The sequence below is a fragment of the Onychostruthus taczanowskii genome, unplaced genomic scaffold, assembly GCF_017590055.1.
Source record: "Onychostruthus taczanowskii isolate IOZ18803 unplaced genomic scaffold, ASM1759005v1 scaffold138, whole genome shotgun sequence".
Classification (NCBI taxonomy): domain Eukaryota; kingdom Metazoa; phylum Chordata; class Aves; order Passeriformes; family Passeridae; genus Onychostruthus; species Onychostruthus taczanowskii.
The window spans coordinates 456,177-483,270 of record NW_024498551.1 but is presented as its reverse complement, the minus strand read 5'-3'; the positions used below and the strand labels follow the sequence as shown (position 1 = coordinate 483,270).

The following is a 27,094-nucleotide window of genomic DNA, read 5'->3' as shown; positions in this document are numbered from 1 at the left end:
AACGGGGGGCTGCGGGGTACAAGGAGGGGTTGGGGGGTGCAATGAGAGGTTGGGGGCACAGGGAAGGGACTGGGGGCACAGAGAGAGGTTGAGTGGCACAACGAGGGGATGAGGGGCACAACGAGGGGTTGATGGGCACAGGGAGAGGTTGAGGGGCACAAGGAAGGGTTGGGGGCACAGGGAGGGGATGGGGGGCATAGGGAAGGGGTTGAGGGGCACAGGGAAGGGGTTGAGGGGCACGGGGAGAGGTTCAGGGGCACAATGAAGGGTTAAGAGCACAGGGAGGGGATGTGGGACCCGGGGCAGGGATGGGGGATGCAGGAGGGGATGAAGGGCACAAGGAGAGGGAGGATGGGGTGCAGGAGGAGGGGAAGCAGCTGGGGGGAGAAGGGGCTGTGCACACAGACAGACACAGACAGACACACAGACATGTGAGAGACACACAGACACGTGAGAGCTCCTGGCCTCGTGCCAAACGTGTGTGCAAACTCACTGTGCACACACACACACCCCTGTGTGCACAGCAGTGCTGGGCGTGCCCCGTGTGATGTGTGTGCAGTGTGTGTGCACAGGGGTGTGTGACACGGGGGAGGGACAGCTGCTGTCCTGGTGCAAGTGTGCACACACACACAGACACACACAGTCACACACAGACACACAGACACAGTCACACAGACACACATATAGTCACACACAGAGACACACACACTCACACACAGTCTCACACTCACAGACACACCCACACTAATACAGTCACACTCTCACAGCCACACTCACATCCACACAGACACACTCACACCCTCACAGTCTGACAATCACACAGCCTTAATCACACTCACACAGAGACTCACACTCACACACTCACACACACTCACAGACACACCCACTCACAGGGTCTCACACTCACGCACAGACCCACACTCACACACTTTCACACTGACACACTCACACATCCTCACACACTCACATACACACCCACACTCACTCACAGTCTCACATTCAGACTCACACACTCACACCCTTACTCACACTCACATTCTCACACACTCACACACACTCAGTCTCACTCACACACTCACACTCACACTCACTCTCACACACTCACTCTCACTCTCACACTCACACTCTCACTCTCACTCACACTCACTCTCACACACTCTCACATACTCTCTCACTCTCACACACTCACCCTCTCGCACTCTCTCACTCACTCTCACTCGCACACACTCTCTCTCACTCACTCTCAGGCTCTCACTCACACTCTCACTCTCACTCACACTCACTCTCACACACTCTCACATACTCTCTCACTCTCACACACTCACTCTCACTCTCAGTCACACACTCACTCTCACTCTCACACTCTCACACCCTCACTCTCACACACACTCTCAGACTCTCACACACTCACTCACTCACACACTCTCACTCACACTATCACTCTCACTCACTCACTCTCAGGCTCTCACTCACACTCACTCTCACACACTCACACACACTCAGTCTCACTCACACACTCAGACTCTCACACACACACACTCACTCTTACACTCACACACTCACTCTCACACACTCACATACTCTCTCACTCTCACACACTCACTCTCACTCTGTCACACACTCACTCTCACACTCTCACACACTCACACTCACACACACTCTCAGACTCACACACACTCTCACTCACTCACACACTCCCACACTCTCACTCTCACACACTCACTCACTCACACACTCACACTCTCACTCACTCTCACTCACACACTCTCACACACTCTCAGGCTCTCACTCTCACTCTCACACTCACACTCTCACTCACTCTCACTCACACTCACACTCACTCTCACACACTCACACTCTCACACTCTCTCACTCACTCTCACTCACACTCGCTCTCACACACTCACACTCTCACTCTCACTCACACTCACTCTCACACACTCACACTCTCACACTCACACTCTCACTCACTCTCACTCACACTCACACTCTCACTCACTCTCACTCACACTCACACTCACTCTCACACACTCACACTCTCACACTCTCTCACTCACTCTCACTCACACTCGCTCTCACACACTCCCACTCTCACTCTCACTCACACTCACTCTCCCTCTGACCCGTGTGCAGCCCCGCGCGTTTCCCCGCCGCACCTTGCAGGGCCGCCCGTCCACCGTCTGCTCCTCGAACTCCTCGCCCACCCTGAAGCGGATCTCGGTGGTGCGCACGGGGGTCGAGGTGCGGATGTAGAAGCTCTCCCCGTCCTGCCGGATCTCCACGGCCGGCTTGGCCGCCGCCGCCACCGCGATCTTCCTCAGCATCACGTTCACTCCTGGAGAGGGGCACGGTGGCACCGAGCTGCCCCCCGCCCCCGCGGCGTGCCCGGTGACCGGGGGGACCCCTCGGCAGTGACACGTCCCGGGGCACGGCGAGGGCTGCAGGTGGCTCCGGGCTACCCTGGGGTGGGGGACGGGCGAGCCCCCCCTGCACCGCTGGGCCACATCTGGCTCTCGTTACCTGGCGGAGGGGGCGGGGGTGGCGCCGGATGCGCCCGGGGGAAGGGACGGGGGTGACGGGGGCAAGGCTCACCCAGAGCGGGGTGACAGCGGGGACAAGGGCCCCAGTCCGAGCTCCGTGTTAGGTGACCTGCGTGACCCCCCCCGAGGGTCCCGCGTTCCCCCCCCCCGGCCCCCTCGGCAGCCGCGGGCAGCTGGGGCTTTGTCCCCGCTCCAGAGGAGGCTCATCCATCACGTCCCGGAGCCCCCGGCTGTCACGGGGGAGCTGCTTTGGGGACATTGTTCCCGTGTCACCCTCGGGGTGGGGACTGACCCCCAGAGAGGCTCCCCGCACAAAGGAGGCGCCCCAGGCGCAGGAGGGGGGAGATACGGAGGGGCCGGGGGGGCTCCGGGAGCCGAACCCCCCCCGCAGTGGGAAGGGACATGTCCCCGAGGGGTCCCCTCAATGGCCACGCCAAGCCCCCACGAACACCCCCAGGCCTGATTCGCACCGAGGGGTGCCCGAAACCGGGCTAGACACGGACCCCCACGCCCCCCATGATGCTGACGGGGGTGGGGGAGCAGAGACAGCCCCCAAAGGGAGCAAAACCAAGGCTCGGGCGGTCTGTGGGGTCAGTCCGGGGGGCTGGAGCTGATAAAGCCCCCAGCCCCCGGAGGGAGCAGCCGGGGGGAGCCCCCACTTGCGCCGTGGGAAAGGAGGAAGGCTCCGGGGGGGCTGGCAGATTTATTTTCCTGCTGAGGTTTCCCCGAGCCGGTTCCATCAGCGAGGCCAGGGCGGGGAGAAGGGGCGACGGGGGATCGGGAGTGAAACCCAAGAAAGTGATAATTATCCTGAAATATTCGTTACGTATCCCCTAACCTGGAAAATATTCTGCTCCGGCAGCTCCCCGGCTGGCGAGGAGCGGGTCAGGCGGAGGGGAGCAGTGCGGGAGCTGGATTTGATCCTGCCCAAAGCCCCGGGGACCCCCCGGAGACCCCCCCCACCTCCAGGCCCTCCCCACCCCCGCTCAGCGGGGACTCAGCTCCGCCGTGGGGGGCAAAGGGGCCCGAGATGAGGCCTGGGAGAACGGGACTCCAAAACCCCCACAAACGGGTCCTGCCCGGGCTGGTTTGGGGACACCGGCTGTACCCAGGGTCCCCGGGGCAGGTGAGCCCGCGGGAGCTTTTGGGATAGGGGGCGGGGGGGATTGGGGTGGTGCGGGTCCAGGTTTGGGGGAGCACCAGAGTGGGGAAACTGAGGCAGGAAAGAGGGGGACCCGCCCGCCCCCCTCGTGTCTCTGACTCCTCCGTGGGGCACCGAGAGCTTCGCTAAAAGGGGGAGCAGAGGGATCCCCGCGGCGCACAGCTGCTCCGGGCACCGGCACTGCCCGGCTGGAAGAGGATGTGGAGGGGAGATGGGGAGAATGTTGGGGGGAATGTGGGGAACCCCCCCGCCCCCCGCCCGAGGGAGCCCCGGAGAGCGGGATCCACTCACCCAGCGCCTTCAGCAGCTCCTCAAAATTCTCCGAGCTCTTCATCTTCCAGTTCCCGGAGAAGTTGGGCATCGCGGCTGCCGGCCTGGGGGGCGCAGGGAGGGGAGCGAGGGGGCAATGAGCGGTTCCAGGGATCCGCCGCTCCCTCGGCACCGGCCCCGCCGCTGCTTCGCTCCCTCCGTCCGTCCCGTCCCGCCCGCGCCGCCGTTTTATCGCCGGGCTGGTCCCACCCCCCGGCCCCGGCCCCGGCCCGGGGGCTCCGCGCTCACCTGCGGAGTGAGAGCCCAGGGGAGCCCCCCGCCCCGATTTGCCGGCTAGAGGCACCACCCGGGCTGCCTGTGCCCCCCAAATTCCTCCCACCCTCCCGGGATCCGCACCCTGCTCATCTCCCTGGATGCCCCGAATCTCCAGCATCCCCCCGAAACTGTGCTGAACCCCACATGTGCTGAATCCCCCAAATCTGTCTGTACCCCCCCAAGCCCCCTGTACCCTCCCGATCTCCATGTGTCCCCCCACAGCCGTGTGCACCCCCAAATCTCGCCGCACCCCCCGAGTGTGCACAGGACACGCGTGTTTGCACAGCTGTGGTGCTGGCACGGGCGTGTGCAGGTGCCTGTGCTCGCTTGTGCACACGTGGGCTTGATCCACGGCTTTCCCAGCCTCACCATCCCACACAACTCAAAAACTCACACACAAATGCACAAATTCCCAAACTCACAAAACTAACAAAATCACTCACAAACTCACTCTCAAACGTACAAATTCACTCACAAACCCACTCCCAAACTCACTACAAACTGCACACTCGTGGGGCTGTGGCCGAGCTGCCCGGGGCAGGTGAAACCCCGCTCCCAGCCAGGTAAGGAGCGCCTCGAGAGGGATTTCCCGAGCTTTCTCAGCCCTGGGAACCGCCGCGGGAAGGGCAGGCTGTGCCGCGGGGCCGGTTCTGGGCAAGAAAAGCAAGAAATGGCGTTTCTGGTTCAGCAGGAGCTCTGGAATGGAAGGAGAGAGGCTTCTTCTCCGATTTGGTGTGAAAAAGGCCCCACAGAGCCCCCCGTGGCCCCCCTCCTCCTGGCCACATCCCCCCCGTGCCCCCAGAACCTCCGGCTGGGGCCGGCGAGCCAAGTCCCGGCTTGCCGCATCCCTAATCCCCTGAAGAACAGGAATTCTGACACAACCTCACCTACAGCAGCGCCAGGGCCGTGCCACGGGGCACAGGGACAGCGACAGGGACAGGCAGCGCTGCAGGGGCCCGGGGAGGGGGTGCTGGTGAAGGGTCACCCCAAACCCTTCACCCCAGGGACGCAGGAGTCACGGGAGGGGCGGTGCTGTGGGTTTGCTCCGAATCTGGGGAAAATGGGGAGGGAAAAAAAAGCATCTCCATGCCAGGGTAAGTGGGTGGAGGGGTCTGGGGCGGGATCTGCCTGCAAACCCCGAGGGCACCCCCGCGCCCCTCGTCCCGTGCTGGGCACCGTGACCCAGTGGGGGACGCCGGCACCGGCAGCCCCACATCTGGAAGGGATTCTGCCGGGAAGGGCGGATAAAGCCTTCGCACCCCACCCTCCTCTCCCTCCCTCCCTCCCATCCTGGTGAAGCCCTGGGGGGGGGCAGGCGAGCCACTGGCCCCAAATAACCCCCCCGGAGCGCCGGTCACCCCTGGGAAAGGGCGCAGAGTCTCTGGCAGCCGTGTGCCGGTGCCAGGGCAGCAGCAGCAGCTGGCTCAGCCTCCGGAAACATCCGGCACCATCCACCGCCCGCACCCGCCTTCCCGGCAAAAATCCTCACAAACCGCAGAAATCCTGAGCGCAAACCCTGGGGGGGCTCCCCCAGCCCGGGCTGGGCTCCATCGCTGCCCCGGTACCCCCGGGGGCCCCCCAAAACGCTGTCGGTGCCACCGAGCCCCTCCTGCGAGGATGGGGGCGTCCTTGGGGGTGTTCCCCCCTCCCCGTGCACGGGATCTACCCCGGGAGGGGCTGTCGGGTACCCTCACCCCAAACAGGAGCCGAAGTTTTGGGGGGCATCCCAATTTGGGAGAGAAGATCGGGGGGCTCCTCTGTGGGGGGTGAAGCTGAGCAAGGGCAGGTCACCACTGCTCTCCGCCCATTGTCCCCACAAATCCTCCCCAGCTGGCGGGACGCAGCCCCCACCCCCCGCCTCTGGCCACGGCCACGGCCGCTGCGGAAATGAAACGCAGCTGGACGGCGCGACCGAGCCCGGCCCGGGCCCGTGGCCGAGGGACCCCCGGCTGTGGGGCGGGAGGGAGCCCACGTGCCCCGGGACCTCTGCTGTGCCTCCCCGGCGGGGCCCTGCCCTGCCCCGGACCCTCACTCAGCTCCAGGACCTGCCCTGCCCAGGACCCTCACTCAGCTCCAGGACCCTGCCCCACTTCCAGACCCTCACTCAGCTCCAGGACCTCCCTGGCCCCAGTCCCTTACTCAGCCCCAGGACCCTGAGCTGGTTCCAGACCCTCACTCAGCTCCAGGACCCTGCCCCAGCCCCTCACTCAGCTCCAGGACCCTCACTCATCTCCAGCACCCTGCCCTGGTTCTGGACCCTCCCAGGACCCTGATCCAGCCCGATTCTGGGACCCTTCCCCAGCCCCGGGAACCCACCCCCTGCTCCAGCCCCATCCGGAGGGACCCCAGGGTGAGATCGAAGGGATCCCCAGACCCTGACCCGCATCCCGCACCCGCCGGGGGCTGGGGCCCGGCCGGCTGCTTCTCATTTCCAGGGCCATAAACCCCTTTAACGACCGGCCATTTATAACCGCTGCAAAGCCCCTAATCACCGCCAGACCCAGTCCAGACACAAAGGCTCCCGCCTGCTCCTCCGCCCTCCCACCTTCCTCTGCATTTTGGGGCTCGGACAGCTTTTCCCACCCCCACCCGGGCCGTAGGGACGAACCCCCCAAGCTCCCGGCCCGTGGGATGCTCGGGCGTTTCTCTCCAGCGCACCGGGGGGACCCAAATCTTGGTTTTTATCCCAAAAAAAGGAGGAAGGGCCCCTCCTGCTGTACCCCCAAAACCCTCCCTCGGGCTCCAGCGCCCCGAGCCAAGCGCAGCCACGTAAACACGAGGAAAGGCTGGAAAAAGTGACGCACGGCGGGGGCTCGGGGCCGCGGCCAGCCCGGCGGGGGCGGGGGATGCCCCGGGCTCGGCACCGGCTCCGCTCCCGGTTACGGCAACACCGGGGAGCCGCTGGGGGTTCGGCAGAAAAGGGGGTGCGGGGGGGTCGGGGAAGGGGCCAGCAAGGCCCCGGCAGGAAGAGGAGGAGGAGGAGGAAGAGCAGATGTCGGAGGGTGGCGGGTGACGGCCCGGTAAGGGACCCCCCGCTCCCGCCCACCGGGGCAGGGGGCTCCTCCTCGTCCCCAGCGAAGGGAAGAGCTCTTTAATCATTTCTTTTTAATTAGGATTTTGCACATAAACCTTTCAGTTCAAAGCAGTTCCCATCAAGGCTCGGGCGCCTCCAGGGTACGGATGCCCTCGGGGGGAACTCGCCCGCGGGACCCCCGGGGTCGCCCCCGGGGCAGCACGGGGGGCTCGGGCAGGCGGATGGGGCCATGCCCGGCTTTATTCCGCTCCTTGCACAAAAAGGTGGAATTTCACCACCCTAAAGCAGCTGCCAGAGCGGAGCGGGGACTTTGCAGAGGGATCCGAGTCCCGCCGCAGTCGCGGCAGCTCCCGGCGCTCACAGAGGTAGTTTTGGGGGGAGGAAGGAGCCCGCTCCACTCCCAGCCCCCCAGGGATGGCGGCTGCGCTCGGGCTGCCCCAAGGCCACTCCCAGATCAGCAGCAGCAGCCCCGAAGCGTTCGGGGGGTGCAGAACCCCAGAAACCCACCCTGGGGGGGAAGGCACCGGGCCGGGCCCTGCCTGCGTCCTGGGGACAGCGGCACAAGGCACGACAGGCTTGGGGACACGGACATCACACCTGGCTCCTCCTCAGCCCCCCAGGGCTCATGGGACCCTCGAGGGGCAGGACCGGGCTGGGGGTGTCACTGTGGGACCCCCCAGAGGCAGGACTGTGCTGGGGGTGTCACTGTGGGACCCCCCCCAGAGGCAGGACCGGCCTTGGGGTGTCACTGTGGGACCCCCCCAAAGGTAGGACCAGGCCAGGGGTGTCACTCTGAGCCCCCTCAAAGGCAGGACTGGGCCTGTCACTCTGGTATCACTCTGGAAGTGTCACTTGCAGCCCCCCCAAAGGCAGGACCAGGCCGGGGGTGTCACTCTGGGTCCCCCCCAAAGGCAGGATCAGGCCTAGGCCATTACTTGTGGGTCCCTCCAGAGGCAGGACTGGGCCTGTCACTCTGGGGGTGTCACTGTGGGACCCCCCCAAAGGCAGGACCAGGCCGGGGGTGTCACTCTGGGTCCCCCCCAAAGGCAGGATCAGGCCTAGGCCATTACTTGTGGGTCCCTCCAGAGGCAGGACTGGGCCTGTCACTCTGGGGGTGTCACTGTGGGACCCCCCCAAAGGCAGGACCAGGCCGGGGGTGTCACTCTGAGCCCCCCAGGGTGTCACTTCTGGTCTGGGTTCTGCTGCAGGTGCTGCTCCCACTCCTCCTCCACCACCTTGTAGAGCTCCATGGTGGCTCGGGCATCTTCCACCGAGGAGTGGCCACTCTTCCCCACCTGTGGGCACAGACACAGCTTAGCACAGCTCCCATTTTGGGGGGGCAGCCAGAACTGGGAGGGGGGGATGTACAGAGACCAGGGAGTGCAGGCAGCTGTGGGGCAATGCACACAGTAAGGGTGGGGGGAGGGAGTTGAGGGTGGGCGTGCAGGAGGATTTGGGGTGCATGATTTGGGGTGGATCAGGGCATATGGGCAGCTCCAGGGGGCTGCAGAGAGACTGGGGGGGATGCCAGCAGCTCTGGAGGGGGTGCAGGCAGATGCAGGAAGATGAGGGGGTGCAGGCAGATTTGGGGGTACAGGAAGCTCTGGGGGATGCAGGCACATTGGGTCTGGGGTGGATCAGGGCATGCGGGCAGCTCAGGGGGCTGCAGGCACATTGGGGGGGATGCCAGCAGCTCTGGGGGGGTGCAGACACCTTGGGTGGGCAGATATAGGGAGATGAGGGGGTGCAAGAAGATTTGTGAGGGTACAGGCAGAATGGGGGGCATGCAGGTAGATTTGGGGGTACAGGAAGCTCTGGGGGATGCAGGGAGCTTAGGGGAGTAGAGACAGATTTAGGAGAAAACTGAGGAATTGCAGGCAAAGCTGTGGGGTGTGCATAAAGGGAAAAGAGCAGGAAAAAATCCCCCAAGGCTGCAGGGGTTGAGCTGCATGATTTGGGGTGGATCAGGGCATACGGGCAGCTCAGGGGGCTGCAGGCACATTGGGGGGGATGCCAGCAGCTCTGGGGGGGTGCAGACACCTTGGGTGGGCAGATATAGGGAGATGAGGGGGTGCAAGGGGGCAGCCAGAACTGGGAGGGGGGGATGTACAGAGACCAGGGAGTGCAGGCAGCTGTGGGGCAATGCACACAGTAAGGGTGGGGGGATGCAGGGAGTTGAGGGCGTGCAGGAGGATTTGGGGTGCATGATTTGGGGTGGATCAGGGCATATGGGCAGCTCCAGGGGGCTGCAGAGAGACTGGGGGGGATGCCAGCAGCTCTGGGGGGGGTGCAGGCAGATGCAGGAAGATGAGGGGGTGCAGGCAGAATGGGGGCCATGCAGGTAGATTTGGGGGTACAGGAAGCTCTGGGGGATGCAGGGAGCTTAGGGGAGTAGAGGCAGATTTGGGGATACTGAGAAAACTGGGGAGATGCAGGCAAAGCTGTGGGTTGTGCATAAAGTAAAAAGAGCAGGGAAAAACCCCAAGGCTGCAGGGATTCAGCTGAGGGTTCCCCCCTCCCAGAGAAGGGAAACTGAGGCACAGGGCTGCCTTGCTCCAGGACTGGCAGCAATGGCTGGACTCAGGGTGCCTCAGACCTTCCCCCTTCCCTCCCCACTGTGTCCCTGGCAGGGTGCAGGGGCTCCCCAGCTCCGGGGGCTGCAGCCAGGGTACCTGGATGTCCTGGTTCAGCAGGGCCTTGGTGAGGCGCTTCAGGGAGATGGCCACGTTCTCGGGGAAGCCAGCCCTGCGGTTCAGCAGCGGCATCTGCGACGTGTCCCGGGTCAGAGCTTTGGGGTGGCAGTAATGCAGAGCCTTGAAGTCGTTGTGGATGGCGTGGCCCACCACCACCTTCCCAGCCAGGATCTTCAGAACCTGCAGGAGAGGAGGGGGTGAGACCCCCAGCAGTGCCACCCCTGCCCCCGGGGGAAGATTCTGTCCCTCCCCAGGAACAGGGGCAGCCACATGGGGCAGAGCTGTGGGGCTGAGTGGGTGTGGGGCAGTATGGGGACAATCCCTGTGCCCCAGGGACAATCCCTGTGCCCCACAGGGCAGAGGGGACAATCCCTGTCCCCAGCCCCACATGCCCTATGGCTGCAGCCCCTCACACTGCAGCCACCCCCTCCCACTCCTGCACTCCCAATCCAATCCCAAGGATTGTCCCCCCCTTGCCCTGAGGGGCACAGGCATTGTCCCCAAGGCACAGGGATTGTCCCCACACTGCCCTGTGGGACACAGGGATTGTCTCTGCCTTGCCGTGGGGGGCACAGGGATTGTCCCCCCCTGTCCTGGGGGGCACAGGGATTGTCCCCTCCTGCCCTGAGGGGCACAGGGATTGTCCCACGAGCACAAGCATTGACCCCACCTGCCCTGTAGGACACAGGGACTGTCCCTGCTCTGCCCCGTGGGACACAGGGATTGTCCCCCCTGCCCTGGGGGGCACAGGGATTGTCCCCCCTGCCCTGGGGGGCACAGGGATTGTCCCTGGAGCACAATGTCCCCCCCTGCCCTGGGGGGCTCAGCCCCACACCCCCCACCCCCGTGTCCCCAGAGCCTAGCCCACCCCCGGGTGCCCGCCACCCCCTGCGGCTGTCGCCGTCCCCGACCTGCTGCTGTGCCCTGCGGAAGGGCACGGCCGTGGCCATGTGCTGCCGGCGGATGCCGCTCCAGCGGGTGCGGTAGTCCACGATGGGCTCCTCGGGCCGCACGTAGCGGTCGTACACCACGTCCCCCTCGTAGGTGACAATGCTGCAGCGGGCCAGCGCGCTGGTGCGCCCGCCGGGCCCCGTGCCCACCATCTCACAGTCTATGGCCACCAGCTTGGGGGGCGCCGGGGGGGCACTGCCAGCCGCCCCCCGCGCCTTCCCCGCGCCCCGAGCGGGAGCACCGGGGCCGTTCTGGGCTGCCGGGGGGGCACTGCCAGCCGCCCCCTGAGCTTTCCCCTTGGTGCCGGTGGGGTTCTGGGATACCGGAGGGCACCGGGGAGCGGCGGCAGTGCCGTTCTCTTTAGGGATGCGCCGGCCCGAGCGCCGTGTCCGGGCTCGCCGGAGCCCGCCCGGTGCCCCCGGGAGCTGCTTCTGCCGCAGGACCCCGCGGCGCTCCAGCTCCCGCCGCCGCCGCACGAAGCTCTGGTGCTTTCGGCTCCCTGGCTCCTTCTTCGGGCGGCGCTCGGGGGCGGCGAAGTCCACGTTGAGAATCAGATCGTCCATGGCGGGGCCGCTGCGGGGCGGAGAGGAGCTCAGCGGCGGGGGCCTCGGTACCGGGAACCCCCGACAGCGGGACTCCCGGTACCGGCAACCCCCGACCCCCGGCACCGGCAATACCCGACCCCCGGGACTCCCGGTACCGGCAATGCCTGACCCCCCAACCCCCGGGACTCCCGGTACCGGCAATGCCCGACCCCCGGGACTCCCGATACCGGCAATGCCCGACCCCAGGTACCGGCAATGCCTGACCCCCGGGATTCCCGGTACCAGGAACCCCTGACCCCCAGGACTCCCGGTACCGGCAATGCCCGACCCCCGGGACTCCCGGTACCGGAGACCCCCAGTGTCACCCGCACCCCCTCACCTCCGCGTCCCGGAACCGGAAGTTTCCGGGAAACACGCGGCCGGCCCGGTGCCGGCACTGACGTCATCCGCGCGCGCCGCGGCGGGAACTCGGCGGCGCCGGGAGCTGAGGGGCACGCGCGCGGCCGCGCGGCGTCTCCGTGACGTGTGTGATGACGTCAGATCTACGTCAGGGAGCATGGGCGACGACATGCCCGGTGTCCCGGCCGGCCCGGTGACGTCACGAGTGCCCGGGGGTGAGTGATGTCATGGCTCCGGGGGGCGTCTCGGTGGGGTTGGGGGGTGGTGTCACAGCCGCGTGACGTCACGGCGGGACGCGTTCTCTCGTGACGTCACTGCGCGATGACGTCATATGGGTGCTGAATGGCAGGGGCACAGCCAGGGAGGGGTGACAGTGCCAGGGTGACGCCCCCCTGCCGCCCCAGGGGCCGCCATGGCTGCCGCCCCCCAGGGCCGCCCACAGCGCCCGGAGCAGCGGCGAGCCGCCGACATCATCCGCCTGCTGACGCTCTACCGGCCCCTGCTCGACGCCTTTGTCATTGTGAGTGTCCCGGAGCTGTGCCCCCTGCGACGTGACCCCTGAGCTGTGCCCCCCAGACTGTGCGCCCTGGGCTGTGCCCCCTGAGCTGTGCCCACCGGACTGTGCCCCCTTGGGCTGTGCTCCCCACACTGTGCCCCTTGGGCTCTGCCCCCTGAGTTATGCCCACCAAGCTGTCCCCCAAGCCTGTGTCCCTTGGGCTGTGTCACCCAGGTTGTGCCACTCCCAGGCTGTGCCCTCCCCAGGCTTTGCCATCCAGGCTGTGTCCCCCCGGGCTGTCCCCCAGGGCTGTGTCCCCCAGACTGTGCCCTCCCCAAGCTTTACCCTCCAGGCTGTGTCCCCCAGGCTGTGCCCCCTAGACTGTGACCCCCGGGCTGTGCCCTCCCCACGCTTTGCCCCCCTGGCTGTCCCCCCCAGCCCGTGTTCCCCACGCTGACCCCGCTCTCCTCAGGATTTCTTCACCGAGGATCTGTGGGCACAGCTGCCCGCAGCCTGGCAGCCCGCCCTGGCCAGTGCCACCCCCGTGCAGCTGGCCGGGCTCCTGGGGGGCCGTGGGGGCCCGGGGGCTGCCTGGCCCCTGTCCCTGCTGGCCTTTGCCGCCGCTGCCCGCGCCCTGGGCTTCCCTCGGGGCTGCCCGTGCCCCCCGTGCCCCCCGTGCCCGCCGTGCCAGAGCTCCCGGCTGCACCCGCTGCTGCGCCGCCACGTCAAGCCCAAGAAGCAGCACGAGATCCAGCGCCTGGGCAAGGTGGGTGTCCCTGGCTGTGCCCTGAGCCCCCTCGGCTGCCCCCAGCCCCCTAAGAGCCCCCCTTTCCCCCCAGCTGCTGCGGCGGCTGAGCCGCGCCACCGGCTGCCAGCGCGTGGTGGACGTTGGAGCGGGGCAGGTGAGAGACAGCGGGGGGACACCGAGCGGGGGTCCCAGGGGATCCCCCCAGCCCAGCTGAGCTCATGTCCCCCCTCCAGGGCCACCTGTCCCGGTTCCTGGCCTTCGGCCTGGGGCTGGGGGTCACCGCAGTGGAGAGCGACGGGCGCCTGGTGGGCCTGGCCGAGCGCTTCGACCGGGAGCTGCTGCGGGAGCTGGGCAAGAGCAGGGCGCTGGCACACAGGGGGCACCCCCTCACCCCCCGTGCCCCCCAGCACATCGCCGGCCGCCTGGACCCCGCAGCTCCCTGGGGGGAGTTCCTGCTGCCCCCCGACCCCCCAGGACCCGGCCCAGCTGCCCGGAACCCGCTGGGGGGCCCGGGGGGCTCTGAGGACGGGGGGAGGGTGTTGGTGACGGCGCTCCACGCCTGCGGGGACCTCAGCCCTGCCCTGCTGTGCCACTTCGCCCGCAGCCCCGCCGTGGCTGCCGTGGCCTTGGTGGGCTGCTGCTACATGAAGCTGTCGACAGCCCCGCAGCAGCCCCCTGGCTACCCCCTGAGCGCCTCGGTGGCGGCGTTGCCGGGCCACCAGCTGTCCTACCGGGCACGGGAGGCCGCGTGCCACGCTCTGGAGGAGTACCAGGGGCGGCTGCGCGGGGGCAGCGCCCACCTGCGTGCCCACTGCTACCGCGCCGTGCTCGAGAGCCTGATCCGCGCCGCCGACCCCGGCAAGAGGCACCTGGGCCTGCAGCCGGGCAGGAAGGCACACACCCTCAGCTTCCCCCAGTGAGTCTGGGCACGGGGACCCCCTTCTGCATCCCCTGGTGGTCCCCAGTGAGCCCTTTCTGGGAGATCTGCTGGCCCTCCCTGAGTTTGGGGAGGGAGGATGCTTTTCTAGCCCCCCATGAGTTTGGGGAGGGAGGATCCTTTTCTGGAACTCCTTGTGAGTTTGGGGAGGGGAAACCCCCTGCAGTGGCCCTGCAGTGAGTTTGGGGACAGGGAACCCCCTTTTGGGACCCTCTTCCTGAGTGTGGCAGTGGGATCAACCTCCTGTGCCCCTTCCTGGCCCTGCAATGAGTTTGGGGAGGGGGTTACTCCTTTCTGGGACCCTCTTTATGAGTTTGAGAGGGAGTATCCTTTCCTGGAACTCTCCTTGTGAGTTTGGGGACTGGGGTCAACCTCCTGTGTCCCTTCCTGGCCCCGCAGTGAGATTGGGGAGGGAGAACTCCTTTTTGGGACCCTCTTCCTGAGCGGGGTCAACCTCCTGTGTCCCCTCATGACCCCACAGTGAGTTTGGGGAGGGGGAACCCCCTTTTGGGACCCTTGTCATGAGTGGGGAATGGGGTCAACCTCCTGTCCTCCTCCTGGCCCCACAGTGAGTTTGGGGAGGGAGAACTCCCTTCTGGGACCCTCTTCATGAGTTTGAGAGGGAGGATCCTTTTCTGGAACTCTCCTTGTGAGTTTGGGGAGTGGGGCCAACCTCCTGTGTCCCTTCCTGGCCCCACAGTGAGACTAGGGAGGGGGAACCCCCTTTTGGGACCCTCCTACTGAGTGTGGAGATGGGGGAGCCCTGCCTGAGACTCCCCTGCCCCCGTTTTATGACAGATACGCCCAGCTGGGGCTGTCCCTGGCAGGCCTGGACCCAGCGGGGGTCCCGCTGGACTCGGGGGCTGTGGGGGCCATGCTGGAGCAGCAGCACAAGGTGGTGGCATTCTGCACCCTGGGACAGCTTCTGGCACCTGCCGTGGAGACCCTCATCCTGCTCGACCGCCTGCTCTACCTGCGGGAGCAAGGTGGGCATGGGCACAGCTGCCAGGGCCCTCCTCCCCGTCCTTTCTCCTCTCTCCCTGGACCCCTCTCTCTGTTCTCCCAACTCTCCTTTTTCCCTTTTTCCCAGGTTTCCACTGTGCCCTCGTGCCCCTCTTCAACCCCCGGTTCTCCCCGCGGAACCTGGTGCTGGTGGCCGCACGCACCCCGCTGGCCACAGCGCTGGCCAAGGACGCTGAGGATGGGCACAGCAGCGAGGATGAGGATCTGGAGGAAGCAGAGTCCCCCAGGGAGTGGCAGAACCCACAATAAACCCAGGATTTTTACACTCCAGGGCTGGGTGTGAGTCTGTGCTACGCCAAAAGCACTGCGCACCACAAACAGCAAATCCAGGGGGTGTTTATTGCAGAGCCCGGCTCGGGGGGCTCCCAGCTCCCCCAGTTAACACCAGTAGGATTTCCTGGCCTGGCTGGGGGGGCTCCCAGCTCCCCCAGTTAACACCAGTAGGATTTCCTGGCCTGGCTGGGGGGGCTCTCAGCTCCCCCAGTTAACACCAGTAGGATTTCCTGGCCTGGCTGGGGGGGCTCCCAGCTCCCCCAGTTAATACCAGTAGGATTTCTTGGCCCGCCGTGTCTCCACGATGCCCATGGCATCCATGATCTCCTCCTCGAAGGTCTTCAGCGACGGCCGGTACGTCTTGGCCAGCGCGTCCTCCTTCGACGTGTCCTTGGGGCCATCTGTGCGGGCAAGGGGACAGCGCTGACCCCCCCATGTCCCCTGCCACGTGCCACCACCCCCTGTGCCACCCCTCTCACCGATCCACTGCTCGGGGACGATGCCATCCTTGCGTGGCTGCGGGGGCACGGGCAGGATGCGGCCGCTGCGCAGCGACACGCGCACGCGCTCGCCCTCCTCCGTGTACCTCCACTCCACCTCCGTCGGCTTCCTGCGGGCACGGGGCGTTGCTGGGGGGCAGGACTGAGGCTGGGGGTCCCCCCAGCACCCCCCGGGGGCTTTACCGGTCCTCGGGGTCCACCAGGCAGATCTGGCTGAGCAGCAGCGGCGCCTCGCTGGCGACGTAGGTCCCCGAGTACTTGGCCATGCGGTTGACGTAGCGATAGTGCTGCGAGGGCACCGTGGGGGTCACGGACGGCCCGCGGCCCCCCCAGCCTCCCCCACAGGCTGCAGGGCCTCCTGCAGCCCTCCCCGCCGCGGCCTCACCGTGTTCAGTCCTTCCACCACCACCCAGTTGCGGTCTCGCACCACCTGGGTGACCATGCCCTGCCTGCCCGCGTCCTTCCCGGCCAGCAGCTGCACCTGCGGCGGAGAGAGGGGCACAGGTGGGACCCCAGCCCAGCTGCCAGGCAGGGGGGGAGCCCGGGGAGGGGTGAGCCTCACCGTGTCACCCTTGAACACCTTCCAGTCGTCCTTGGCGATAGGCTCCACGAAGACCTTGCGGCGGCGCTGCCCCGGGGGGTTGCGGAGCCGGGCGGCCACGGAGTCCGGGGGCCACGTGCCGTGCCGGTAGCCCGGGGGCAGCCGCGGCCGCGCCGCGCTCAGCAGGACCGAGAGCCGCATGCTGCTGCAGAGTGGGAGGTCAGGGGGGGCTCTGTGAACACCCCTCATCCTCGCCAGGGTCGTGTGTGGACAGGTGTAAGGGTCCGGCAAAGCCCACCCACCCTGAGCCCCCCCTGAAGGGGATGGAAGCGTCTGGCAGAGCAGCCCCCCACAAAAGGGATCCCACAGATTGTCGCCCCCCACACCCGCAAAGGGGACCTGGTCCCCAGCAGATCCCCCACAGCCCAAAGGGGATCCAGGTGCTGGCAGATCCCTTAACCATGGAGGGACCCAGCGATCCCACAGGGCACCCCCACACAAAGGGGACCCCGGTGTCCTGAAAAGCACCAGGACTCCCATCGGGGACTGCAGAGCCCCCCACTCCCCGCAGAGACACACACACATCTTCCCCTTTCCCGGGGGGAACACCCCCCAAGAGCACCCGGGGTCCCACAGAACTCAATCCCCCAAAGGGCACACGCACACGGGCAGAGCCTCCCCCACCCCCGAGGGGCCCCATGGATACCCCAAAGACCCCCTGACTCCCAAAGATCACCCTGCTCCCAAAGAGCTCCCTGACTCCCAAATACTCCCTGACTCCCAAAAACTCCCATTACTCCCGAGCCCCCCTGCTCCCAAAGGCCCCCCTGCTCCCAAAGGAACCCGCAGAGCACACACCCCCTCCACCCCACCAGGAACGACACCCAGGCGTCCCGCACAGCCCCGGCCGCCCCCAAAGGACCCCAAGCCCCGGCAAACCCCCCCGGTAGCCCGGAAAGGCCCCGCAGAGCCCCGCGGGGGTCCCGGCCCCCTCCCCGCTCACCCGCGCCGCTCCCGCGCTCCGGGGGCGTGGCCGAGCGCGGTGGGCGTGGCCAAGCCGCGGCGCTGTGGAGGTCGCGGGGGGTGATGCTCGGCGCTGGGCACGCCGGGAGTTGTGGTCCAGGCGCTGGGCACGCCGGGAGTTGTGGTCCTGGCGCGGGGCACGCCGGGAGCCGTAGTTCCGCCGCCCCTCCGGCCCCCCAGCCAGGCCGCAGCCCCGGCCCACGGTGAGCGGCTGCCCGGGAGCTGTAGTCCGGCCTCGGCTCCATCTTCTGCTGCTGTCCTTCCTGCTCCCGGGGCTGGTCCAGGGACAAGGGACAGTCTCTGCCGTCCCCTCTGCAGGGAGCCGGCCCAGTTTGGCCTGTCCTGTCTGGGCTGTGTGTGGGACAGAGCGGCCAAGAACGGTCACGGCCCCAAGCCTGACACAGCTCACGGAGCGTTTGGACACGGCCCTCGGGCACAGGATGGGATTTCACAGTGCCCAGAGCAGGACTCGATTATCCTGATTATTCCTGGTCAGGGTATTCCACTATTCCAGCATGAAAACTGAGTGCTTGGGCAATGTTCTAGGAGGCTGGGACTGGGAGCATTTTGGGGTGTCCTGTGCAGGACCCAGAGCAAGACTTCATTATTCTGACAGGTCCCTTCCTGCCCAGGATATTCCACCATTCCAGCACGGAAGCCGAGTGCTTGAACAAGGTTCTAGGACATTTGGTTTGGGAGCATTTTGGGGTGTCCTGTGCACGGCCCAGAACTGGACTCGATTATCCTGATGGGTCCCTTCCTGCTCAGGATACTCCACTATTCCAGCAGAGAGGCTGAGTGCTTGGACAATGCTCTAGGACATTTGGATTGGGAGCATTTTGGGGTGTCCTGTGCAAGGCCAGACCTCGATGGGGTCCCTCCCAGCTCAGGATATTCCAAGATCCTTAATTCTGACAGGTCCCTTCCTGCCCAGGATATTCCACCATTCCAGCACGGAAGCTGAGTGCTTGAACAAGGTTCTAGGACATTTGGGTTGGGAGCATTTTGGGGTGTCCTGTGCAAGGCCAGACTCGATGGGGTCCCTCCCAGCTCAAGATATTCCAAGATCCTTAAGGTCAAGGAGTGTTAGACAATGCTGGGATTTTGAGGTGCTGTGTGCAGGGCCAGCAGTGAGATTTGATCCTTCTGTGCCCCATCCAGCTCAGGGCATTCTGTGATTCTGTAATTCCTATTTTAGCTCCCATCCAAACCCTTCCCCTGCCCCAGCCCCATGTGCTCACTCCCCCCACCCCAGAGGGGCTCTGGCGGCCCAAAAGGCCCCAAAACCCCCCATGCAGGGGGGTCCAGGGGCTAACCCAGGTCCCACAGGCTCTTTTAAAAAGGCAAGATTTGCTTTTATTTCAAATCACCAGCTGAGCCCCGAGGAATCGCTAACACAAAGCGTGCGCCCACAGCGGGGCGGGCACGGAGCGCTCGGGGCAGTACCGGGCTGCTCTGCATTCCTCTTTTTTTTTTCTTCTTTTTGTAGTTTTTTTTTCTTTTGGAAATTTCCTTGTCGGGGTGGTTTCTCTCATCCGGAGCTCCGGACGCGACGAGCCGGCGTGGGGCAGCACCCAGGAGCCAGCAGGGAAGGATCAGCTCGCCAGGGAAGCCACTACAGGCTGTGGGGGGCCAAGAAGAGAGCCAGGCTCTTGTCAGACCCCTGTGGTGCCAGGGGGGCCCCCAAAACCTGGAGGCTGTGGGGATAGGGCTCACAGGACCAGCCTCACCTCTCCTTGTGGTCTCTGACCTCCTCCTTGCCCTCCTGCTTGGCCTCGTTGGTGGCCGGTGTGTCGGCGGCGTCGCTGTTCTTGTCCCCCTCTCCTGGGTTGGCTTTGGCCTCCTCCTTGGGGGTCTCTTCGTTGGCCACCTTCTTGTCCCCTTCCTGCCCCTCTGCATCCTTGGGGCGTTTGGGGGAGTCCTGGGAGGAGAACTCAGGTCAGACCCTGTCCCCAACAGCCCCTGCCCCAAACATCCCCATCTCTGTCCCCAACAGCCCCTGACCCAAAAATCTCCATCCCCTGCCCCCAACATCCCCATCCCCTGTCCCCAACATCCCCTGACCCAAAAATCTTCATCCCCTGCCCCCAACATCCCCATCCCTGTCCCCAACATCCCCTGTCCCCAACATCTCCATTCCCTGTCTCAAACAAATATCGCCTCCTCCTTGGGGGTCTCTTCGTTGGCCACCTTCTTGTCCCCTTCCTGCCCCTCTGCATCCTTGGGGCGTTTGGGGGAGTCCTGGGAGGAGAACTCAGGTCAGACCCTGTCCCCAACAGCCCCTGCCCCAAACATCCCCATCTCTGTCCCCAACAGCCCCTGACCCAAAAATCTCCATCCCCTGCCCCCAACATCCCCATCCCTGTCCACAACATCCCCTGACCCAAAAATCTCCATCCCCTGCCCCCAACATCCCCATCCCTGTCCCCAACATCCCCATTCCCCAACATCTCCATTCCCAGCCCGTCCCAAAAATCCTGTTCCAAACATCCCTATCCCTGTCCCAAACATCCCCAGCTGCTGTCCCCTGTCCCCAACATCCCCTGTATCCAGCATCTCCAGCCCCAGTCCCAAACATTTCCACTCCCTGTCCTCTGTCCCCAACATCCCCTGTCCCCAGCATCTCCATTCCCTGTCCCCAACATCCTCATCCCATCCCCAACATCTCCATCCCCTGTTCCAAAAATATCCCCAGCCCCTGTCCCAAAAATCCTGTCCCCAACATCCCTATCCCTGTCCCAAACATCCCCAGCCAATGTCCCCTGTCCCCAACATCCCCTGTATCCAGCATCTCCAGCCCCAGTCCCAAACATTTCCACTCCCTGTCCTCTGTCCCCAACATCCCCTATCCCAAAAATCTTCATCCCCTCTCCCCAACATCCTCACCCCGTCTCCAACATCCCCTGTCCCCAACATCTCCATTCCCTGTCCCCAACACCTCCATTCCCTGTCTCCAACATCCTCATCCCATCCCCAACATCTCCATCCCCTGTTCCAAAAATATCCCCAGCCCCTGTCCCAAAAATCCTGTCCCAAACATCCCTATCCCTGTCCCAAACATCCCCAGCTGCTGTCCCCTGTCCCCAACATCCCCTGTCCCCAACATCTCCATATCCTGTCCCCAATATCCCCTGTCCCCAATATCCCATCCCCAGTATCTCCATTCCGTGTCCCAAACATCCCCTGACCCAAAAATCTCCATCCCCTGCCCCCAACATCCCCATCCCCTGTCCCCAACATCTCCATTCCCTGTCCCCAACACCTCCATTCCCTGTCTCCAACATCCTCATCCCATCCCCAACATCTCCATCTCCTGTCCCCAGTATCCTGTCCCCAGTATCTCCATTCCGGGTCCCAAACATCCTCTGACCCAAAAATCTCCATCCCCTGCCCCCAACATCCCCATCCCCTGTCCCCAACATCTTCATCCCCTGTCCCCAAAATCTCCATCCCCTGCCCCCAACACCTCCAGCCCCAGTCCCAGCATCCCCATCCCCTGTCCCCAGCATCCCCATCTCCTGTCCCAAACAAACATCCCCATCTCCTGTCCCAAACATCCCCATCTCCAGTCCCCAACACCCCCAGCCCTGCCCAGCCCACCCAGTACCTCCAAAGCATCCTCAGCTTTCCTCTTGATCCCTCCTTTCTCGTTCTTCTCCTTGGACTGCTCGTCGATCACCAGCTTCCCCTCCTCGTCGCTGCTGCCCTCGGCGTTGCTCTTCTTCTCCCCGTCCCCCTCCGGCTCCCGCTCGGCCGCCTCGGGGCAGCTCTTCTTCTGGGTGGGCTGTGGGCAAGGGGGGTTCACAGGGGGCCCCCAGGAAGGAGGAATGGCGGGGGGAGGTGGGATGGAGCCCCCCCAGCTCGTGACCCACCTGGTAGCCGGAGGCTTTGACCGTGGGGTTGTTCTCGATCTCCCACAAACCTTCGCTGAACCCTTTCCGCTTGTTGGGTTTTCCAAACTTCTCCTTGCACTCCTCGTAGGGGAAGAGGTCTTTGGGCCCCAGGAATGCCCTGTGCCAGGGGGAAACAGTGAGGGGCGGGAGCAAGGGGGGGGTCTCACCTCTCCCAAACTCACTGTGAGCCCCAGCTCCCACTCACGTTTCGTGGGTCCCGAAGAAGAAGACTTGGTACTTATTGGAGGAGGATTTGACTGCAGCTTCTGGCATCTCATCAATCTGTGTGACACAAAGGACAGGGTGACAGGAGAGGGCAGAGACCCCTGGGGCTCCTCAGACCCCAGGACATCCCCCCACCCCCTCCAGTGTCCTCTGATGGGCACAGCTCAGGAAAGGAAAATTCCTTGGGAATTCCCCCACTGTCTGGAGACAGTGCTGGCAAGAAATGCTTAGCAGAACAACTGGGCTCCCACTGGGCTCCCCTTCTCCCACCCCTTCATCCCCTTAAGCTCCAGTCTAGGCCAGCTCAGACACACTCAGCGAATTCAGGCACTGCCAGTGGTGCCACAGCTCCTCAGACCCCAGGACATGCCCCCACCCACCCTCTCCAGTGTCCTGTGGATGGGCACAGCTCAGGAAAGGAAAATTCCTTGGGAATTCCCCCACAGTCTGGAGACAGTGCTCAGCAGAACACGAGGTTCTGCCCCCAGGTGTGGGGACCAGCAGGGCTCCCCTTCTCCCACCCCCTCGTGCCTTAAGCTCCAGTCTAGACCAGCTCATTCACACTCAGCACATTCAGGCACTGCCAGCGGTGCCACAGGCATCGCCCCCAGCCTGGGCCAGCAATGGGATTGGGGTGCCTGGGGGGGACACCCTGGCCAAAACGGGGTCACCAGACAAGGGGACAGTCTGGAGAGGGCTCTGGGGTCACGCAGCAGCCGGTGCCAAGCCCACAGGCAGGTGCTGCTCCACCGAGCGTGAATAATCCCGAGGCGCCAAGCGGGAAGGGAGCGAAAGCAACTCCGGCTGCTTTTTATAGCATCTAAAAATAACCCCCCCTGCAGCCAGCAGCCATAAATTCCCCGAGAAAACCTCCAAGGGAGGTGGAAGGAGCTGAAGGAGGATGCGGGTGGGGGTCTCGGGGCAGGCGCCAGCACGTCACCGGGCTGGAAGGTGCCAGCGGGGACGGCCAGGATGCCAGGTCCCGCTCCCAGCGCTCTGCTGACTCATGGCACAACCTTCCCTAAGTCACCATGACCCCCACAGCTTGCCCAGCCTCAGTTTCCCCAGTCAGCAGGGCCGGGGTGCTGTGACAGGGTGGATTTGGCCAAGAGTTTCTCCTGATTTCCTTCGCAGAGCAGGGGATGGGGCTAACACTTGTCACTGTGCTGAGGGGCAATTTTGGCACAGCCCCGGGGCAGACGGAGGGGATGGGGCACTGCGAGGGGCACTGGGATGTGGTGGAGGCTTGGAGTGATGTCCCACTCCTGGGTGGGACGTGCCTTAGTGCCATCCTCACTGCCCAAATGTGGTTTGAGGCATCCAGGCCCTGCACCAGGATCCAGGGGGAGTTTCAGGATTGAAGCGCTCCCACCCACCCAGAGCCCTGGGGCTCCTGGCACTGTCATGCCCCAATGCCACCGGGGGACATTCCAGGAGCAGGGACAGTCCCCAGCAGGACCCTGGCCCATGGTGGCAGCTGGGAGCAGCAGCTCCATCCCTGCGTGGCACCGAAGGTGGAGGAGGGGATGATGTGACTCAGAGGGGCGGCCACCAGCCCGGCCCAGCTCAGCCCGGCCCAGCCCAGCCCGGGGATGGTGCTTCCCCCAGGCCACCTTCCTGCAGGTCACTCCTGGCACAATGTGCCACCAGCCCCAGAGCCCCCAGGCAAGGACATGGTATCCCAGACCCTCCCCCACCAGGCCTGGACAGGGATCCCACAGCCCCTGGCAGGGCCAGGACCCTGATGGAGATCCCCCAGCAAGTTTTCCCAAGGAAAGGCAGCACGGGCAGCAGCTCCAGCCATGGCTGCCCTGTGTCACCATGTCCCTAGCCCAGGAACCCAGGGGCTCCGTGGGACAGCTGGGACCTCTGGCAGTGGGATTCCCTGCACAGCCCATTGCTGCCAGCCCTTTATCAGCCCCTCCTGCACCCCCAGGGGATGTGGTGGCTCTATCTGCACGGCCAGGCGGGGTCCGGGCTGCGGGGACACGGGTGACACCCCACTGGGGACACCGATAGTGCAGACACTGCAAACCCACCCAAAAACCCTGGGCTGCCCAGAGTGCCCCAGGGCTGGTGGCACTGTCACAGCCCGTGTCTGTTTGTCCGTCCCTGTCGCTCACTGGACAGTGGCAGCAGAGGGAGACAGGGCTGCAGTGCCAGGGCAAAGTCCACGGTGCCCATTTCTGTCCCCCCGCCAGCCCCTGGGAATGGCACTGGTGTCACAGCCTGGACCTGCACCCAGGGCCTGGGGGGGTCTGAAAATAGGCTGGGACAGGTCCCCCAGGAGGGGAAGCTCTGGAGCGTGGCAGGGGAGGGACGAGCACGTACCCCTGCTCTGGACTCTGCCCCCAACCTCTGCTCTTCACCTTTGCCACGGCTCCACAGAGCACGGCTGGATGCAGCCTGCCCTGCGCCGGCCATGGGGGCTGGGAGCAGCTCCCTCCCTGCCTCAGTTTCCCCGCTGCAGGACAAGGCTGGCAGCGAGGGCTTGGCTGTTGGGAAGAGGAATTAATTAATGAATGGAATTAACTCATGTGGGTCACACACGGTCGATGAAGCACGTGGGGAGGGGGTACATGCACTGGGTGGGGGTCCTGTGGCACCCCTGAGTCCCATCCCCAGGGCTCTCCTCAGCCCTGGGGCCACGACTGGGCCCCATCCCAGCATCAGCTGGCAAGGGGAACCAAATTACCTGGAATGGCCAGCAGGATCCCAACCCCAGGCACAGAAAGGAGAACAGGAGATGCTCAGGGAGGGGGATGTCAGTGGTGCCAGGATCCCGACCCCAGGGCACAGCCAGGGGAACAGGAGATGCTCAGGAAAGGGGGGATGTCAGAGGCGCCAGGATCCCGTGTGGCACTGCTGCCTCATCCCCTGCCGTGCTCCAAGGGTGTCCCAGAGCTCTGTACAAACAGGGGCTGCAGATCTGGCAGGGAAGCACCAACAACCAGGGTCTGGCATAAGGGACCCCGCAGAGAAGGGGTGAGGGGGAAAGGGAGGCAAGCATCATCCTCCAGCTGCCAGCGACTCATCTCCCCACCCTCGTGCCTCAGTTTCCCCTCTGTTTAACGCTGCCCCTCTCAGGGAGAGGTTTCCCCTGAGCTGCTGGTGCTGGGGAGCAGCGCCAGGTGCCACCCCCATCCATTTCTTCCCCTATCTCTCAGCTCCAGCCACACCTGGCTGGAAACAAATATCCCAGCAAACGCCACGCGTGGCCGGGTAACGTTTCATCACAGCACCTGATTAGTCACGGGCAAGCCCTGCCTGATTAGTCACGGTGGGGAGGGCCGAGCTCCAACCCCCCCTCGGTCAAACCTGGCCTTGGGGAGCCCAATTCCTATTCCCTGCCTGCCCCAGCACCCCAAAAACGTGATGGTGTTGGCCGAACCAGGCGCTGGGAGATGCGTGGGGCGTGAAACCCGAGCGGGGCTGGCGCTAATTCGGGAGCTGAGCCCGACACGAGGCTTTGCGAGCCCCGAGCTGGCACCAGCCCGGAGCGGGGCAGCGCTGGGGGCCGGGGGAGCACGGCCGTGCCCCCCAGGGAAGCTGCGGTGGAAAAGCAGGCGGCGGTGGAAGCAGGGCTCCCAGGGATCCCTGTGGCTCCTCCTCGCAAAGCCGCTTTCAAATGCGCGTTGGGAGGCCAGTGCCAAATCCGAGCGGCTCCCAACCCCCTCCCGGCCTCCCCGCCAGAAGCCGACAAACCAAACAAAAGTTATTCAAATCCGGGAGGGGAAGGAGGAGGGGATGGGGGGGACGGGGGGGGATCATCGGCCTTTAAAGCCCATCGCCCCATTCCTCCCTTTTTGCGCTCAGTTTGGGGGCTCCAGGCAGCCCCAGTGCCCTTCGCAGCAAGGCCGGGAGGGGAGCGTGAGTGTGTGTGTGGGGGGGAACACTCCAAGGAAATTTTAAACTGCATCATCAACCGCTTAAAAATAACCAGCGCCGTGTTGTGCTGCCCACGGCCCCCGGCCCTGACGGCTTTGGGTTCATCCCGGGGGTCCCGGGCTCATGGCAACGACCCCCCCCTCCCGGGACACGCAGGACCCTCCGGGGGACACCGGCGGGGCCTGGACCACCCTTCCCTCCCCGTATGCACGGCCCCCCCCTTCCCCCCGTCCTAAGTCCTCAATAATTCTATCGATTTTCTAAAGCCAAACTCCCGGCGAGCGCTGCCACCTCTCTGGCACCCGTGGCGAGAGGTAAGGCCACCAAGAGCAGGGTGACACGCTCGGGGACCTGCCGGCGAGCCCAGGGCGGGGGGGTTTGGTTGAAACCCCCCACCCGGGCTCCCCCAAATCATCGAGGGGGCGACCTGGCCCCTCCAGGGGGTCTCGCAATGGAGCGAGGTGCGGCCCCACGTGGAACAGGGACCCCCGCGGTACCGGGGGGGGTCACCCCGGGGAGGAGGGGTCACCCCGGGCTGGCCCAGCCTCGTGTTCCGCTGCCGGTGCCCGGCCGGCACAAGGGGGGTCCCCACTCCCACGCGGTGGCAGAAGCCACGCGGTCTCCACCCGTGACCCCCCCCAGCCCCGCCGGGAGAGAAATGAATAAACAGCACAAAAAGGGCCCGGGGGAGTCCGGGACGTCGTTCGCAACATATAAAATCCACCCCAAACCCAAAGAAACGTCCCGAAAGCGCCTCCCCAAAGCTCGGTACCGAATAACCCCCGAGTCCGCCGGGCCCGGCCTTACATAAGGGACCGGCAAAGTTGGACCCCGGCCCCGGTGGAGGGGACCGGGGGGGGACTGAAGGCTGACCCCCGTGCGGACACACCCCCCCGCCGGCCCACGGGGGCAGCCTGACCCCGGTGCGCCCCCTCCCCCCATCCCCGGGGCACCGCGTTATGCAACGGGGAGCACCGGAGAGAGCACCGGGGGGGGCACCGGGGGGTCCCATCGCCCCCCCACCCCTTGCCCAGCTCCTTACCCGGGCAGGCCAGTGCGGGTAACCCTTCATCTTGGCGAAAACCAGGTCCCCGCATTTGTATTCCTTCTGCCGGTTGGACCGGGACATCTTGGCTGGCGGCTCCTCCCGGGACCGGGGGAGCGGGCGGGGGGAGGGGGGGCTTCCTCCTCCTCTCCTCCTCCTCCTCCTCCTCCTCCCGCTGCCGGTGGATGCGCTCGGCGCTCGCGGGCGATGCCTGGGCGCGCACACGCACCGCCCGCCCACGGCGCCGTGCGCGCACCCGGCACCCCCACAAAAAAAAAAAAAAAAACAAAAAACCCCCAAAAATGTGTTTTGCGGCCGTTGTTTTGGTGTGAGCCCAGGCTGTAGGTGGCCCTGGGGATGCCACGAGGGGACAGGGCCATGGGCTCGGTGTAAATGGGGTGTTAAAGAGGGAAAAATGGATGTAAAATAGAGGGAAAGGGGCGGAAAGCCGTGCGAAAGGAGGGTAAAACAGCACAAAAATGGTGTAGAAAACGTGTAAAGCAGTGCAAAACCGTAATGCGGAAAGGAGGTGTAAAACAGTGTTAAAGTACTGTCAATAACCAGCGTAAAACAGCACCAAAATGCTGTAAAAA

General features: G+C 64.8%; 5 protein-coding genes across 10 annotated transcripts in view; 1 reads left to right on the top strand and 4 right to left on the bottom strand.

Annotated features, from left to right (window-relative positions):
- CRABP2 (cellular retinoic acid binding protein 2) overlaps nucleotides 1-6,868 on the bottom strand; it is an 8,521-nt gene extending 1,653 nt beyond the window's left edge. Inside the window, exons 1-3 of one of the 2 annotated variants that reach the window (XM_041397253.1) lie at nucleotides 6,833-6,868; nucleotides 3,994-4,076; nucleotides 2,157-2,335 (exon numbers count right to left, since the gene is read on the bottom strand). In XM_041397253.1, coding sequence (XP_041253187.1) covers nucleotides 2,157-2,335; nucleotides 3,994-4,063 — 249 coding nt within the window. In that variant the 5' untranslated portion in view covers nucleotides 4,064-4,076; nucleotides 6,833-6,868. Of the gene's footprint in view, nucleotides 1-2,156; nucleotides 2,336-3,993; nucleotides 4,414-6,832 lie in introns of those variants that run through there. The other variant, XM_041397252.1, reaches the window with a different exon arrangement.
- Nucleotides 6,869-7,423: 555 nt separating this feature from the next.
- Nucleotides 7,424-12,080, bottom strand: ISG20L2 (interferon stimulated exonuclease gene 20 like 2). Its single transcript, XM_041397244.1, has 4 exons — nucleotides 11,890-12,080; nucleotides 10,926-11,538; nucleotides 9,994-10,194; nucleotides 7,424-8,616 (listed from the first exon to the last, which is right to left on the bottom strand). The coding sequence occupies exons 1-4, from the start codon at nucleotides 12,078-12,080 to the stop codon at nucleotides 8,503-8,505; spliced, it is 1,119 nt and encodes a 372-aa protein (XP_041253178.1). The 3' UTR covers nucleotides 7,424-8,502.
- On the top strand, nucleotides 11,990-15,380 carry METTL25B (methyltransferase like 25B). 2 transcript variants are annotated; one of them, XM_041397230.1, is made up of 7 exons: nucleotides 11,990-12,124; nucleotides 12,314-12,429; nucleotides 12,878-13,171; nucleotides 13,245-13,307; nucleotides 13,387-14,069; nucleotides 14,889-15,076; nucleotides 15,181-15,380. In XM_041397230.1, the coding sequence occupies exons 1-7, from the start codon at nucleotides 12,067-12,069 to the stop codon at nucleotides 15,360-15,362; spliced, it is 1,584 nt and encodes a 527-aa protein (XP_041253164.1). In that variant the 5' UTR covers nucleotides 11,990-12,066; the 3' UTR covers nucleotides 15,363-15,380. The 2 variants fall into 2 exon arrangements, with proteins under 2 accessions (XP_041253164.1, XP_041253165.1); XM_041397231.1 differs by lacking the exon at nucleotides 13,245-13,307.
- A 53-nt stretch (nucleotides 15,381-15,433) lies between these two features.
- Nucleotides 15,434-17,539, bottom strand: MRPL24 (mitochondrial ribosomal protein L24). 3 transcript variants are annotated; one of them, XM_041397249.1, is made up of 6 exons: nucleotides 17,431-17,539; nucleotides 16,449-16,632; nucleotides 16,272-16,367; nucleotides 16,070-16,173; nucleotides 15,866-15,996; nucleotides 15,434-15,787 (listed from the first exon to the last, which is right to left on the bottom strand). In XM_041397249.1, the coding sequence occupies exons 2-6, from the start codon at nucleotides 16,626-16,628 to the stop codon at nucleotides 15,651-15,653; spliced, it is 648 nt and encodes a 215-aa protein (XP_041253183.1). In that variant the 5' UTR covers nucleotides 16,629-16,632; nucleotides 17,431-17,539; the 3' UTR covers nucleotides 15,434-15,650. The 3 variants fall into 3 exon arrangements, with proteins under 3 accessions (XP_041253183.1, XP_041253182.1, XP_041253181.1); XM_041397248.1 differs by having other exon boundaries at nucleotides 16,449-16,629; nucleotides 17,431-17,492; XM_041397247.1 differs by having other exon boundaries at nucleotides 16,449-16,639; nucleotides 17,431-17,446.
- A 1,244-nt stretch (nucleotides 17,540-18,783) lies between these two features.
- HDGF (heparin binding growth factor) lies at nucleotides 18,784-26,631 on the bottom strand. Of its 2 annotated transcripts, XM_041397256.1 has the most exons (7): nucleotides 26,499-26,631; nucleotides 21,549-21,625; nucleotides 21,323-21,461; nucleotides 21,058-21,234; nucleotides 19,611-19,691; nucleotides 19,181-19,290; nucleotides 18,784-19,072 (listed from the first exon to the last, which is right to left on the bottom strand). In XM_041397256.1, the coding sequence occupies exons 1-7, from the start codon at nucleotides 26,583-26,585 to the stop codon at nucleotides 19,066-19,068; spliced, it is 678 nt and encodes a 225-aa protein (XP_041253190.1). In that variant the 5' UTR covers nucleotides 26,586-26,631; the 3' UTR covers nucleotides 18,784-19,065. The 2 variants fall into 2 exon arrangements, with proteins under 2 accessions (XP_041253190.1, XP_041253189.1); XM_041397255.1 differs by lacking the exon at nucleotides 19,611-19,691 and having other exon boundaries at nucleotides 19,181-19,371.
- Between the last annotated feature and the right edge of the window lie 463 nt (nucleotides 26,632-27,094).